The sequence below is a fragment of the Polyodon spathula genome, chromosome 18, assembly GCF_017654505.1.
Source record: "Polyodon spathula isolate WHYD16114869_AA chromosome 18, ASM1765450v1, whole genome shotgun sequence".
In the NCBI taxonomy this organism is placed as follows: Eukaryota; Metazoa; Chordata; class Actinopteri; order Acipenseriformes; family Polyodontidae; genus Polyodon; species Polyodon spathula.
Window position 1 is genome coordinate 33222710 of NC_054551.1, and position 14627 is coordinate 33237336.

The 14627-nt window shown below is 36.2% G+C and overlaps 1 protein-coding gene across 6 annotated transcripts in view; it reads left to right on the plus strand.

Annotated features, from left to right (window-relative positions):
• The first annotated feature begins 6708 nt into the window (after window positions 1-6708).
• LOC121294162 (tyrosine-protein kinase JAK1-like) overlaps window positions 6709-14627 on the plus strand; it is a 28244-nt gene continuing 20325 nt past the window's right edge. Inside the window, exons 1-2 of one of the 6 annotated variants that reach the window (XM_041217765.1) lie at window positions 6709-6944; window positions 14208-14416. In XM_041217765.1, the coding sequence (XP_041073699.1) occupies window positions 14236-14416 (181 nt within the window). In that variant the 5' untranslated portion in view covers window positions 6709-6944; window positions 14208-14235. Of the gene's footprint in view, window positions 6945-14207; window positions 14417-14627 lie in introns of those variants that run through there. The other 5 variants (XM_041217759.1, XM_041217760.1, XM_041217761.1 and 2 more) reach the window with 5 other exon arrangements.

Consider the following 14627-nt stretch of genomic DNA (forward strand, 5'->3'; position numbering starts at 1 on the left):
CAGTGGTACCCTGAAATAACTACCACAACCTTCTAATCTGTGGTAAATGATTGTTTAGGGTAAAGTTAGCTTGATGAGTGAGTACTCCGAAACAATTTGAGCTATTCCAGACACTTCAAGTAGGAATAATGCACTGAATTAAAGTTTAAAGGTTAAGTGAACAGCTAAACAATAACCAGTAGTAATATAGTACAGTATATAAGATTTATTTTTATTTATTTATTAAATAATTTTTACTGAATTAACTTTGTATGCTTAACTAAAAAGCTAGGTCTCCTGGTTTTCAAGATTTGTGTGTGTGTGTGTAATAATATATATATATATATATATGGATCATATTTGGAAAGCAGGTGGTAACAACTAACATGTTTTTACTGTCACTATAAAATGCCAAGCAAAAAAGGATTATATATATCAGTAATTGTCAAGAACTGCCTTTGAAGCAGCCTGCATAAGTGCAATTATTGTAGATGTGAAGAAAACAGTTCTAATGGCATTTTACATAGAACACAGTGCCACCTGGTCACCAAGCATCAAACTTTTAGGCAAGGAACTTAACATGGCACATCCGACATAATGGATGATCACTACAGGTATGGTACAAATGGACTTACTATAGCTGATAAAAACAACTCTACCTTACCTAGCCCACGTATTTATTTTAGTTTGTGGTTCTTATAAACATACTTGACTCTTAACTGAACAGTTGCACAGTTCAATCAGAGCTTGACAAATATAAGCTCTACCTCAGGTGCTGTTTGGCCCTAACCTTTAAAACTTACCTTTTGATGCAGGATGACGAACTTTAATGAGAGCTCCTTCCTCCAATTGTTCCTCGGTGTGCAGAGTTCAATGGTAACTCGCATTTAACATTTGATACACATACAGTTTTGTTTATAGGAATCCTTTTTAGTGTGGAATTTGATCCAGGCCTTTGATCCTGATGCACCAAGCTCATGGTCCACTGCAGTGCTCCAGTAAATCAGCAGCAGGTTACATTTGCTGAGTGCTTTCTGACACCACAGAGTTTATTGAAGCCTGTTCTTTTGTGTGGTCCCTCCTCTTTTAACGGTTACTGTGGTCTGATGGCGTCTTGCCTAAACACATCACTCATGATTCAAGTGCACTCCCAACAGCGTGCAATAAATGTAAATACCATTATGTATGTGCCCAATGACCTGTTGATGTAAAACTTAGACCGTGTGCATCAGTATGTTTATCTTACCTGTGCTGTTCAAGGTTTGTCAGGACTGTACTTTTTTTTTTGACTGGATGCTACTGATCAGAATTCCAGAGCTGTTTTAAATCTGGCGTTTTCTTTTTGTCCAAAATTTGGTGTTCTAGAACAGTGGTTCCCAATCCTGGTTCTGGGGACCCCCCGTGTCAACTGAGCGCACAATTACTTAACTGTACCCTTAATTGAACTGATAATTTGCTTAATTAGACCTTTTTTGTTGTTTTCAGCTCTTAAAACAGTTGCATAGTTCAGGATTTGCTATAATGTTTTATAAGTAACTTGAACACTATGAGCTGAACACAATCAACAGGGTCTAATTAAGAATATTATCAGTTCAATTAAGGGTCTAGTTAAGTAATTGATAGCTCAGTTAGAATGAGAACCAGCATACACGGGGTCCTCAAGACCAGGTTTGGGAACCACTGTTCTAGAATGAGGTTAATGAATACACTGTGTAGTCTATTGTAAATCACCAGGAGCGAAGATATTGTGGAAAAGGTAATGTTTATCTGTTAATGAAAAGTAAAAGAAACGCTTAATGTATACTCCAAAGTTCCCTGACATTAAGGAATTTTGTTTTACTGATATACAAACTGTGTAACAGCACCATTGATCTCAGGTACCGTTCTTATGAGAAGCAGGACTACGCATACCAGAATGCATTGGATTGCGAGTTGAAAAGCCTGGCTGAACACGGAGCCATATGGTCACCTTAATTACAGGCCTGCTTTACATTACCTCGAAATAAAACCGAACTCATGAAAAACAAAATGCTTGGAAACATGTTTTATTTAAGAAAGGGGTTCTCCAGTAATGGCCCAGTAACGGTGGAGTTCAAAAACACACGTAGACATGATTCATTACATAATGCCATACTGTAACACTGTCATTCTTGCCAAACCTCCCCCGCTGTTTCGAGTCTAAAGCTTTTAGGTAAATACAAATAAAAAATAAAAACTAAGAAAGGCTGTTATTTAGATGTATTTGTTAATAAATGTATATAGATCAAGATTTCATGAACAGACCAATAGATAAGATGTCCATTAAATTTCGTATTTCGGTAAATTGCTGCCTCCAGTTCTTGGCAGTGTCTTACTCGAACTCGTGACTCAACCGCACGGGAAGTTCCTCCGGTAACTTTTGAATCTGTGTCTTAGTGCTCGCCCATTTAACCCCCGATCTAGCTGTGCAACCCAATTACAATACGTCAGTCAGATATTTTAATTCGTTTTAAGAGTTTTGCATGCTAGAATAATTAGGCAAAAACTCGGCACGCACTATACATTTACTTTTATTGCATTGTATATAATACGTACTTTCGGATTCCTAATATATATATATATTATAGATATTATATTATAGATATATATTATATATATATATATATATATATATATATATATATATACATACACACACACACACACACACAAATCTTGAAAACCAGGAGACCTAACTTTTTAGTTAAGCATACAAAGTTAATTCAGTAAAAATTAGTTAATAAATAAACAAAAATAAACTTACAACACAGCAGTAATAAAATAAAAACACTTTGTAATCATTGTTTATTATAGTTTGAAAACCTGAAAGATGAAAGCAGATAACATGGTCTTTTTTTCAATTTATTTCCTGACGTATTTGTTGAGTCCAAAGTAATTGGTTTTAAAAACAGGATGTGTTAAAAATTAGTGTTGAAAGGGAAATTACCTCAGACGTTGTGGTTGCTACCTCGTGTGTTAAAACATGATTCTATGATAAACAACATATAGACGAGTGTTCTTTACATGTTTCAGTTACGCGCTATGAATACAAATTTCAAAAAACACTTTTCTCATCTTTTGATTTCCGGAATATGGAAATATGCAGTCAATATATAATGCAGTCAACACACAATGGAGTCAATATGTATTGCATTCGACCCCGGTTATAATGGCCCTGTAATGGACTGACCATACTCTCTAGAAAGAGAAAGCCCTTGCTGCACCTATGGATATACTGAAAAGGGATAATAGGCTGTGCCCAGGATTTAGTGGCTGTGTTATTATACAGGTTAAAAGAATACCATCCCTTTAGTATAGAAAAAAAATAAGAAGGGATAGGACTGGTTTATGAAATCCTAAATCGGTTTGGAATCTGAGAAGTGACGTCACTCTTTTTATAGGGAGGATAATAGATGCATGGAATGGGTTAGCAGGGGAAGTTGGAAAAGCTAAAACACTGGAGTGTTTAAAACAAACAGAGATGATCCTGAAGTCAATACTGCTCTGGGTGGAGGAGCCTTGACTGTCTCTTCTCACTCCCAGCATTTCTTATGCTCCTATATGTCCACTTTTTATAATGGAAACCCACATGCTTTTGGTGCTAGAAAACAACACATTTTTCAAAGGCTATAAAATAGAATAATGAGTCACATGATAGCCTTGAACATATTCACAAATACCAAGGGTTTCCATCCCAGACAACCAGCACTATGTTAAACCATCAGTGCTTTTCAGCAGTGCTATTCCCTTGTGTCAAAGTGTGACTCCCTGAGTCCCTGATGAAAAAGGCAGATAATCTATAGTATATGGTATTCTAGTGTATTAGTTTTTTGGCTGCACTGTTTTACCAACTGATAGCACTGTTTGCAAGGTGAACTCCCAATCAAATAAACAGCAGTTCCATCACTTGGCTGCTGGTGGCACATTGTAGTCTTTCTGTGATGCTTCATCCTGTAGGAAGTGTGTTCTCTATTCCTTATCACTGTCTCAAAATTTGTTTTCAGAAAATCCTAGGGGAACAGGAGGCAATATTCCTGGAGAGGAATTTAAACAGCATACATCTAGAAAGAAATGTCTCAGAACAATACAATACCATTGCTTTACAATTTTGCCTTTGGTTTCCTCATTCCAGAAATACTTCAATGGTTCTAAGTTACACAATAGCACAATATACTACACTATATAGTATTGATATGATGTAGTTTCTTCCCATGATGACTTTATGAAACAAGGAAATCAGTTACAACACAGTTGGATACTTCGAAAAGGACCAGTAAGGAAGCATTAGTAAAGATCAACATTGAGGCATGGAGCGAAAAGGATAAGAGGATAAATAAATCTGTAAATGACATTGGAAGCTTGTCCTTCTTTAAAGGGTCTCTTTTGCTCCAAAAATGGAAATGTTTGGCATCCTTTTTGCATAAAAAAATACTGTTGTGTTACAGAATGAATTGATTTTGGAAACATTAAAAGAGCATGCAATCAGGTATATCATCTCTGGGTTCTAGTACAGTAGATCTGTGTAATTTATATTTTAAAATGATTCAAATATATGGTTAAAATAGAATATCTGTGATAAGCTTGCATTTCCTTTATTGTTTGCATTTTAAATCCTACTAATAATGATGTCATTGCACTACTGAATGCTCGGATTTCATGTCCTGGAGTCTAATAACCATATATTATGCACACATGCAATTAAAAACAAATGCATTATTTGGTAATAAAACAATGACATTTATTTACAGAATCATTACTTTGAACCTTGTTCTTCTGTAATTTTAGTATTGGTTATTCAAGTGTTCCTTTATAACTGTATTAACAGATGTACTGTATATGTGTACATGGTTAGAATGGTTTGTGTTTATAAGTTTATGTGTGCATAAATGTAATTTGCAAAACTTAATAAAATAATTTAAACTGTGCAAAATAATATATAATACTACTTTCCCCCACAAGCAGAATAGAAACCCTGAAATGCAGGAATGATAAAAAAATAAAGTTGAAAATAAACCCAATCCATAACTGCATTGGCATCCATATTTGGAATAATGCTCTCCACATCAACATTTATCAAAGTTATTGTTATTTGTCTGGTACTTTTGCCCATTATGCATCTATATGTATAATGCATTGCATAATAAAATGCTAACCATCTACTAAAAAAACAAAAGCAGTTTCCATGGAAATCATATGGAATGTAACCACAACACACCTTTAAACTGAGGCAATGGGACCATTGATCAAATCTTTTACACACAAATAAATAAATAAATAAACTGCAATGTGCACAGGTTTGCATTCATTCATGTGGAAGTAACATTACATTGTGGGTTATATAAAAAAGTAAGTATGTTGTTTGTTAGTAGCAACATTGACTGTTGGATTTTCCTTTTACTAAAACAGGTTCAGACTGCAGTGTGGAACAGTATAAATGTGTATCAGTAAGTTTTAAAAGATATATGATATGTGCTACTGTAATGTGGGAATAAACTCTTTAAAAAATACCCAACCCTCTTAGCTCAACCAATAACTTATCTGCTGTGTTATTAATGATGTATTTTCAAGTAGCTACAATATAGGGGGGGACTAGATCTCCTTGTATAAGCCAAGGACTCCCCACAGGTATTATAAAAAAAATAAAATAGAATCGTATTCAGGAGCTTGTTTTGGTGCTTAATTGTTTTTGGGCCTTCATAAAATAACAGGGCACAGTAAACTGAGATGTACAAAATGCAATATAAAATAAAATATTTGAAAATCATCTTCAACACTAGCTCCCTCCATAGGAAAATAAAGACGAATGCATAAAATAATCTGTTAATAATAAAAGTAATAACCATATACATAAGAGCTGAAAAGAAAGAAGCAATGTTCCTGAATGCTTTAGGGAAAAGCTGCTGCTTGATATAGCTTAAAAAAAAAAAAAAATGTTTTGCAGGTGTTGCACAACTATGATATATATATATATATATAGATATATTATATATTCTATATATATATATTTATATATATATATATTTCTGGCTATATCTTTTGTAATTGCTCTTTCTCTGTGGTCTGGATAAAATGTGTGCAGAAATCCGACATGACTGTCGCACCTACACACCTCTATATTGTTTGCTCGTTGCTTTTCTTGTTTTTTTATTTCCCTCTGTTGATACAGAAGTGAATAATCAATGGCACACAATGGAAACCAAATAAATATTTAATAACCTGCACGCAGTAACTGCATCAAAATACTCATTTAATCCTTCCAACTGTTTTTTAAAGAAAGACTTAAAAATACATTCTGTATCCCAGCCACCATTAATCAAGAATGAGAAAATAATAGATCTCAAATAAATGCTAATATTTATGAGACTGTGGACACTAGTCATAGACAGTGTAAAAACGCCCATTGTGTATTAATACAATGTAAAACATATGCGATGTGACACTAAAACAAGATATAACACGTCTTTCTTTCTTTTCCTTATCTTGTTATTAATTTAAAAAAAAATGACGTTTGGAAATAAAATAAAAAATGCTAATCTCCTTCATATAGCGGTGGTAGAGCTAACACTGGCTGTAATTAGGGCTGTGATTTTGTCACGGCGGTCGCTTAGCAATAACGTTCGTTCTGGTTTTGTTCAGCACCTTCATGGTTAAAGTTTACAGAAATTGCTCAAGCGATCGCTGATTGGTTGCTGGGACTTTCACTCAGTCGGAGGGCGACAGATTTTCGGGAATGTCTAGCCTTTGACAGGAAGATTTAGTGTAGCGCTGTTGTCTCTGCTGCGCGCTTGGATTTATTGAAAGAAAGGCGAGGAAAAGGGGGATTTAATGTAAAAGCTCACTCAGTTCCATGTTAAATTAGTGTGATCCATCCGTGACTGTGCCTGCTGTCAAACCGGCTCCGCATGAAAAATAAGAAACTGTTCATGGACAAGAAGACACGGAAGTAGGTGAGTTTGTTGATCGTTGTGAAATAGTAGATCTACACTTAGCTGTGTTAAACAGCATTCCTTAAGGAAAAAGTTGCTACATACAAGTACATTTATAAATACAATCTCCGAATGGCTCAGATAGAATGTTTATGCAGAATATTTGAGTTTCCCAAATAGCAGTTTTAAGTTGTCTTAAATATATTTCAGCAACTCAATTTGCTTAAGAGTTTAAGAGAGCGTGTTTTGTTGGTGATGTATATAATTTATAAAATATCAACTGTTTGTTTATTATTAGTCTGTCATAATAAAAATAAAAATAAATGGTGACATCTTTAGTGTAGCTAGTTGGCAAATATTCGATTTCTGAAGTACCCCGAAAAATGACACAGTGTAGCTCATGTGCTTGACAGTACAGATTCACATCTATAATTGTTTAAGGTAGTCATTTGCAAAACTTTCTTCAAAATACTAACGTAACATTTCCTAGAACAAGAGGCAGAGACGTTGCCGTATTTGCTGAAGTCTTTTCTAAATTTGTACCGATACTGTGTCCCAAACGGCACGGGAATAACCATTAGTCATAATTTGTAATTATTATTATTATTTTTTTTTTTTTTGCCTTTTCTTTGTAGAAATGATGGTTTGATTCCAAGAATACGTACCAGTTTGGCGGTGTTGAAATCTCCGTACATACCCACGAGGTATACGGAGGAAAGTTACTTATATATATATATATTATAAATTATACCAGCCTGTATATTCTGTTTTGGACAAAAAAATCATTTTATATATTGACAATGTAAAGCTTCATCGAATTTAGAATAAAAGTATATTTAAAAAACATAAAAAAAAAAGTTTGTTTTTTTTCTATAAATAATAAAAAATACTTTAGTCTGGATCAGGTAAAAAACGATGGGGATAAATATCAAATAGTTATCATCAATATTTAGGAGTATGTCCCTCATTAGAGGGCAGTAACACCCGTCCGTTTGTATTTTTAAACGTTTTATAACTATATATATATATATATAATATATATATATAAAGAAGAAAGGGTTATTTCCCGGGATTATATATATATATATATATATATATATATATATATATATATATATATATATAATGTGTGTGTGTGTGTATGGTACTGAGGATAAAACCTGTTCATTTATAATTGTTTTTAGACTTGTACATTGGCACCTAATAGAGATTAAAGAATAGATTGCAAGTATCAGAGTATCTATAAACATTAATGTCCTGTGTACTATCTTTTGTATTTTAATTTTGAACTAGTTTTCCTTGCATGAACTACCACTGTGGTTAGTTAAAGTAGTGAAAAACCAGTAGCCCTGCATTAAAATGTTATACAGCTTTGTTTTGTTTTAATAATTGGCTACTCTATGTAAAATTTAGAATAAGATGGGCTTGCAGACAGATGTTTCTTTCTTAAGAAAGAAACACTTAGTGGAATGACAATTTGAAAAATACACTTTATCCTTTCTTCTTCCGAATGCGCTTGTACAGTACCAGAAGTGTGTTCAGCTGGAATGTCAGTTACTCATTTTAGAGTACAGGAATGATGCTGATTGAGTTCAACCGATGTTTTGATGTCATTTTTACCTTCATATTTCTACTAATTACTTAAGTAGGGCTTGCTGCATGTGCTTGAACTGTGTATTTGAAAGTATAAACTCAAGAGTCAAGCTCACATATTTACAACACCAAATGTACTAGAGAACAGACTTTTTTTAAAAATATTTTTTTACTAAAAGTGGAATCCCTTGGTGTCTGTACTACATTCTTCTATAGCCTTGATGTGCAGAATGCGTAACGGGCCAGTTTGTTTACGAAGATGGTTTGGCCTTGAAGATGGTAACAGATCCTCATTGAACCCCCTTGTTTATATGTCCCTGTTTCAGACAATGAAACATAGCAGAGCTGCTACACCTTTAAATGGGAAACCCCCAACACATAGGCATCAGATGGTCCACAAAAGGGGATTTAAAAATATCCTAAAACTCCCTTTCACTGATCCTCATTGGAACAATATCAGCTTGTTAAACAAGGAAGCCATGGCTGAGTGCTATTCAGTGATAGCACAGAGATATTTTGTAGCGGTTGTCAGAGTTTCAGCTGATTGGGAAGCAGTGGAGGCATGGTGCACAAGATGGGATGTTTATTAATTCAATTCTCATATTAATCCTGTTAAGGTTTTTTTTCTTTCAAAATACATTCAAATAGCTGTTTAGTCAACATCTAGTTCCAACACAGCAGTACATCTGGAATTGTGTATAACTTACAGCTGGCTGTAACACGTCATTACATATGTTGTGCAAAACAGTAAAACAAACAAAAAAAAAGTTCTGTTTCACTCCTCTTAAAAGCTGGAATGATTATTATAATATAACTGTTAGATTTACTACATTTGTAAGTGAAAGTTGAAACAGTTTACCCAGTAACGGCTGCAATGGAGGCATTCCTCACACCAGTGCTACCCCTGCTGGGTGCAGTAACATAAAGAAACCACTAGAGGCCACCTTGCAGGTTGGGAGGATGTGCCCCCTCAAGTGGTAATTGGTTGTTTCCTTCCTGCTGATGTCAAAAGTGACCTACAGTGAACGGTAGCCCTAAATACTGTTGTGACTGGAATGGTAGAAGCGGTCAAAGGAATGGGAACTTGCTTGTTTTGTGTGAGGGAGGGCGGTCCTGTGCTTGTTTGTAAAGTGTACAGCCCAGTAAACGGGACACGGCACCTCATTTTGTTATTGAGATTTAAATCGCAGATAAACAGAAGTTATTACTGAACACAACCGCTCAATCAAGGAACAACGACAAACTCATGTCTTTTGAGGATGTATTACTTTATTTTTTAAAAGACTGCATTGTTTGGAAAAAATATCGGTTTCCTTCCTCCCTTGCAGTGTTGTGGCTGACATTCATTGTAATTATAGTACATCCATTGCAGCTGAGTTGTTGTGCCATCACTTTGGTAAAGTTGTGCACCATGGTGCGGTGTTTCACACACAGAGCAATAGGACGTACTGCACTGCCTAGTGGCCCTAGCCGTGCCTGTACTGCCTAATGTGACTTTGCTCCCTTGTGTTGAGGTCTATCCCCTCCCTCACCATGCTCCTCCTTCTGCAGATGTTTTGTTACACAGGTGATTGGTATCGACCAGGTTCATGGTTTTCATAGGTTCATCTCTGTCTTTCCAGTTTTTATAAGGAACTGTAAGATGATATCATTTCTTTTCACACATGTGCAGTCATTTCATTAGGGTCTAATGAAGATCTTTAAATACTATGAACAGTATTGAGTCTTTGCTGTCAGCTAGTCGCATGGTCCTCTAAGTGTTAGAACAGGGGTCTTGAACCCTGGTCCGAGAGCCACAGGATCTTCCGGTTTTCATAACAGCTCATTTCTCAGTTGCTTAATTGAACTAGTTTTTCTGGAACATCTGTTCCAGATTTTTAGCCACCTATGACATAGATACCTATAAAACCTTCAGGATTGGGGCTCTCCAGGACCAGGGTTGGAGACCCCGGTGTTAGCACTACAGTATGCCCTTCCACCAGGTAACTCCACATTGTAGAATGAATGACCTCGTTTGTTAAATTTTTTCAGTATATTTACACAGAGATCCTTTATTATAAACACGATTTGATTTCAAAGTAGCAGCAAGATTGACATTAAAGGTGACTCTATTGTGCTAATTTCCCAGAGTCCTATGTTGTCTATTAAAGAGAGAGAAAAATGCAACCAATGTGAGAGAGTGCAGTCTAATTTGGTTTGCTTGGATATTTAATTGTAGAACGTTACAAACAAAATTACTATCGTTGACCACATCAAAAATACTTCACAACAGGGAGGACTTCTCTGTAACCATAGAGAACGTGCGGAAACGACGTAGTTTCGTGGTATGCACGGGAAACTGCAATCATAATAATAATAATAATAATAATAATAATAATAATAATAATAATAATAATAATAATAACACTGTTTTAGATTGCCTTATCCACTACAGTAAACACCGTAGAATAAATATATTGGCAACTTTTGACAATTACGTTTTGAGAGCTGTGCCTTTAAGACATTCCAGTGTCTCATTTGTGAGGTTCTGATGAGAGGGAGGGAGAGAGAGTTGGGAGTAAATGGAGGACGTGTGTTTTGTTGCTGCGTGTTGTCGATGTACAGACAGTGTGACCAATGCTTATATGTGTATAGGATTGATACTGCTACTGAAGGGAACTGAGTTAGTCTATGTAGAAGTCATGAGATATAATCAAACTCTTAAGTTGAATTCCCTGTGTTTGTGGACTCTCATCGAATCTTCAGCCCAACCTCCCGCTGATGGACAACCGCCAAGGACCACCAGTAGTTTACAAAATCAAAAGCTTTATAAACCCGTACCTGGTAGGGTCTTCTGAATTCACTCTTAGTTTCTGTTTGCTGTTTTTGCAGTGAAATTATCACCTACACTTACAGGAAGGGTGTGTGCATGAATGATACAAATCTGTGTGTGTGTAGTCAGCAAACTCATAATGAATGCCTGCCTTTAATTGTGCGTGCAGAAAAAGCAAGTAATAACTGAAAACAGTCATTATTTGTGGTTTTATAATACTTAACCACAGTGTACTTTTTTCAGTAAAGTACATTTTAGCTTTCCAAAAGGAAGTGATCGTTTATCCCAGTTAAAAAACAAAAAAATGAAATCAGAAATCATATTTTTCTAGAGCACCGATACATTTTGTATTTGAGTCCATGTGCACCCGGAAGCGATGAGCAACTCTCTGTGACATTAAGTATAATGTGTTTGATGCAGAAATTTACCAGAAGCATTGAGTCATTTTTTTTTTTTTTTTCAACCCTTCATTGCTGTTTCCGTGCCATATGCTGTGAAGTGTGTAACAGTGTTTCTAAAAATAGCACTTTAAAGGGTATTGCAATCAAGTAGTGGCCTGTCCCAAAGGCAAACTGAACCAGTACAATACAATAGATTATTCAAACTCTTCTCTTTTTTAGAATTGCTTTTAGTTTAAAGTATACTCTTTATTTTATAAATCCAGGAAGCCAGTTGTGTTTCTGTCATGTATTATCTATGCACATGGTGGATAGAGAATAGCAGAACTGCTGTCAACTTATTGGTGTGCTGTGTTAAACAAAATCAGGCTTGCCCTGCAACAAGGAACTGACGTCGTAAGCCCAATGCCAGTTTTAAGCATGCCGTCTATAGCATGTGTCTTCTTGTGTCAGCCTATCAAAAGAACAAACCAACCTATTTGTATGCGGTGACACACGCACGCACGCACACGCACGTCATTGTTCTTGACTGTGCCCCTGTGACAGCTCTTAACAGCGTTTATTTATAGAGGGACACTCCTTTTTCTGAGAGCAGATTCTGAAGCTCTTTCCAAGTACCAGCATTGGGGTTGCTATGGTTATAGTGACGGAACACAAGATGTTTGCCTCTGTTCTTATTGAGTAGCGCTCTGACTGCTTCAGTACAGGTTTGCCAGGCATTTCTTGACATTTTGTAAAAGGACCCTGCCAAACAACCTGTCTTTATGCAACAACTATAATTGATCCAATACAGTCCCACTAGCTTGGTTTCCATGAAACACAAATTAGGGACATTAGCCAGTTAAGTTCTTGGAATGTTTTATTGAGGTTGGTGGCATTGTCTGCCACTTTACTGTAAATTGCTTTTGAAAAGATGCATCAACACCACTTCCTATCCTAAAATATGATGGTGTCACAAAGACGGCCGGAGTGGGTGGCGTCAGACCAGAAACAGGAAAAATAAACAGCAGAGAGGTGGAGTTTGGTGGAGCTGAGCGAATGGACTCGCTCAGCATTTAATAAATAAACAGACAGAAAATAAACAGTTGGAACAAACAAAAAAACAGGACACGACACTCTACGCCAAAATAAATAGATACACACGGACTATACAGACAAACACGGTGCACGGACAGACACACTAACAAACACGGTGAGCAGATAAATAAGCAAGCAATATCCCACCAGCACGCAATAGCAATTGATATTTAATTCTAATTCTCCTCCTCTCTCTCTCTCCCATTCGCCACTCACCGAACACCCAACCACGAGTGGGTGAAAACATGCTCCTTTTATGCAGCTGCAACTGCACGTGAATTAATAAAGTGCAATTCCCCGTGCTCGCATATTAATACTTTTTACTTGCACGTGAAGTGTGCAATCCTCGTGCCTAAATACAAATATACATTTTAAACACTTGTGTTACACAGACCCGTTTATATCCCGTGTACCAATGACTATATACCAGCATTTAACAAACCACATGCAACAAAACAGATAATATACACAGGGGCGGGCACTTTGTCACAGGTGGGTACTGTACTGAATGAACACTGCATGGGCATTGATCGGGGGAATGTGCTGCATGCTGAAGATGTATACATGGTGTCCACATTGAAAAAGGGTGAAGAAGGGATGTGAGGGATGTTGTATAAGTTGACCGAACTGGAAAACTGTGTCGCAGATCATCTGAAGCTCTCTGGCGACTGACTGACTGACTCGCTGACATCAAGCCTGCTTGTGTACTGACACCATTATGAATGAAGAGAAGGGATTTTATATGATTTTGTAAAATTGGCTGCTACCAATTTGAGACACTTTGAGATACTAACTTCACATTTTCAATGTTTTGGAAGCTGCTACTGTAGGGCAAAATCTATCATTACTTTTCCCTTTGACCTGTCATCAAATATCGCTGCCATATTGAGGTTATGTGCCTTTATTAGGTTTTTACTTGACAGACATGCACTTCTTCCACTCATACATACATATATATATATATATATATATATATATATATATATGTGTGTGTGTGTGTGTGTGTGTGTGTGTGTGTGTGTGTGTGTGTGTGTGTATATATATATATATATATATATATATATATATATATATATATATATATATATATATATACATATTATTCTATCAGAGATGCCATTCCTGTAATGTTATGCCTCTAGGGGGAGGGCGTGTTTGTGCAGTGGACCCCAGTGGACCCTACCCATGAAATGTCAGACTGGATGGATGTTCCCAAGTTTAGAGTCCTAAAAAAGTTAGATTAGAAGTTTGAAAGGTAGATACTTTGTGCATGCTAATATCCTAATTATGGGTTCTCTGGTGGTATTGTTTTATTGTCAAAATGTTTTTGGCCCAGAGGGGAAAGAGCTGCTGTGCTGCCATTTCCTTCAGAAACTTTTCATTTTTGTGTTTTTTTTTTCTCAGTAGGATCTGATTATAACAGGCCTCTGTGATGGAACTTGGCAGGGCATTGTGTATCAAGATGAAATACTCAAGAAGGACTGAAGGCCAAATCCCTGTCTTCCCGAAAGGACTGGGAATCCACTTTTACCTCCCAGATGTCAGTCCACTGGAGTTTTTCAAAGGAGACTACAGAACAGAAGATCTATGTACAGATGGTGCCAGGAAATGCAGTATGTACCTTGTGCATTGTTTCAGTATTACAGATTTAAAAATGATAGGATGCTTCTTTGGGTTGTGTAACTCAGTGGGGCCGGGGTGGTTTCAGATAACCGCTGGCAGAACTAACACCTTAGTTCTTCACCCCAGATCACAGTTTAAACTTTAGAACAATTGCTTCACCTTTCAAATGTGTTGATAAAAAGGCTGAGCTACACCTGCTGC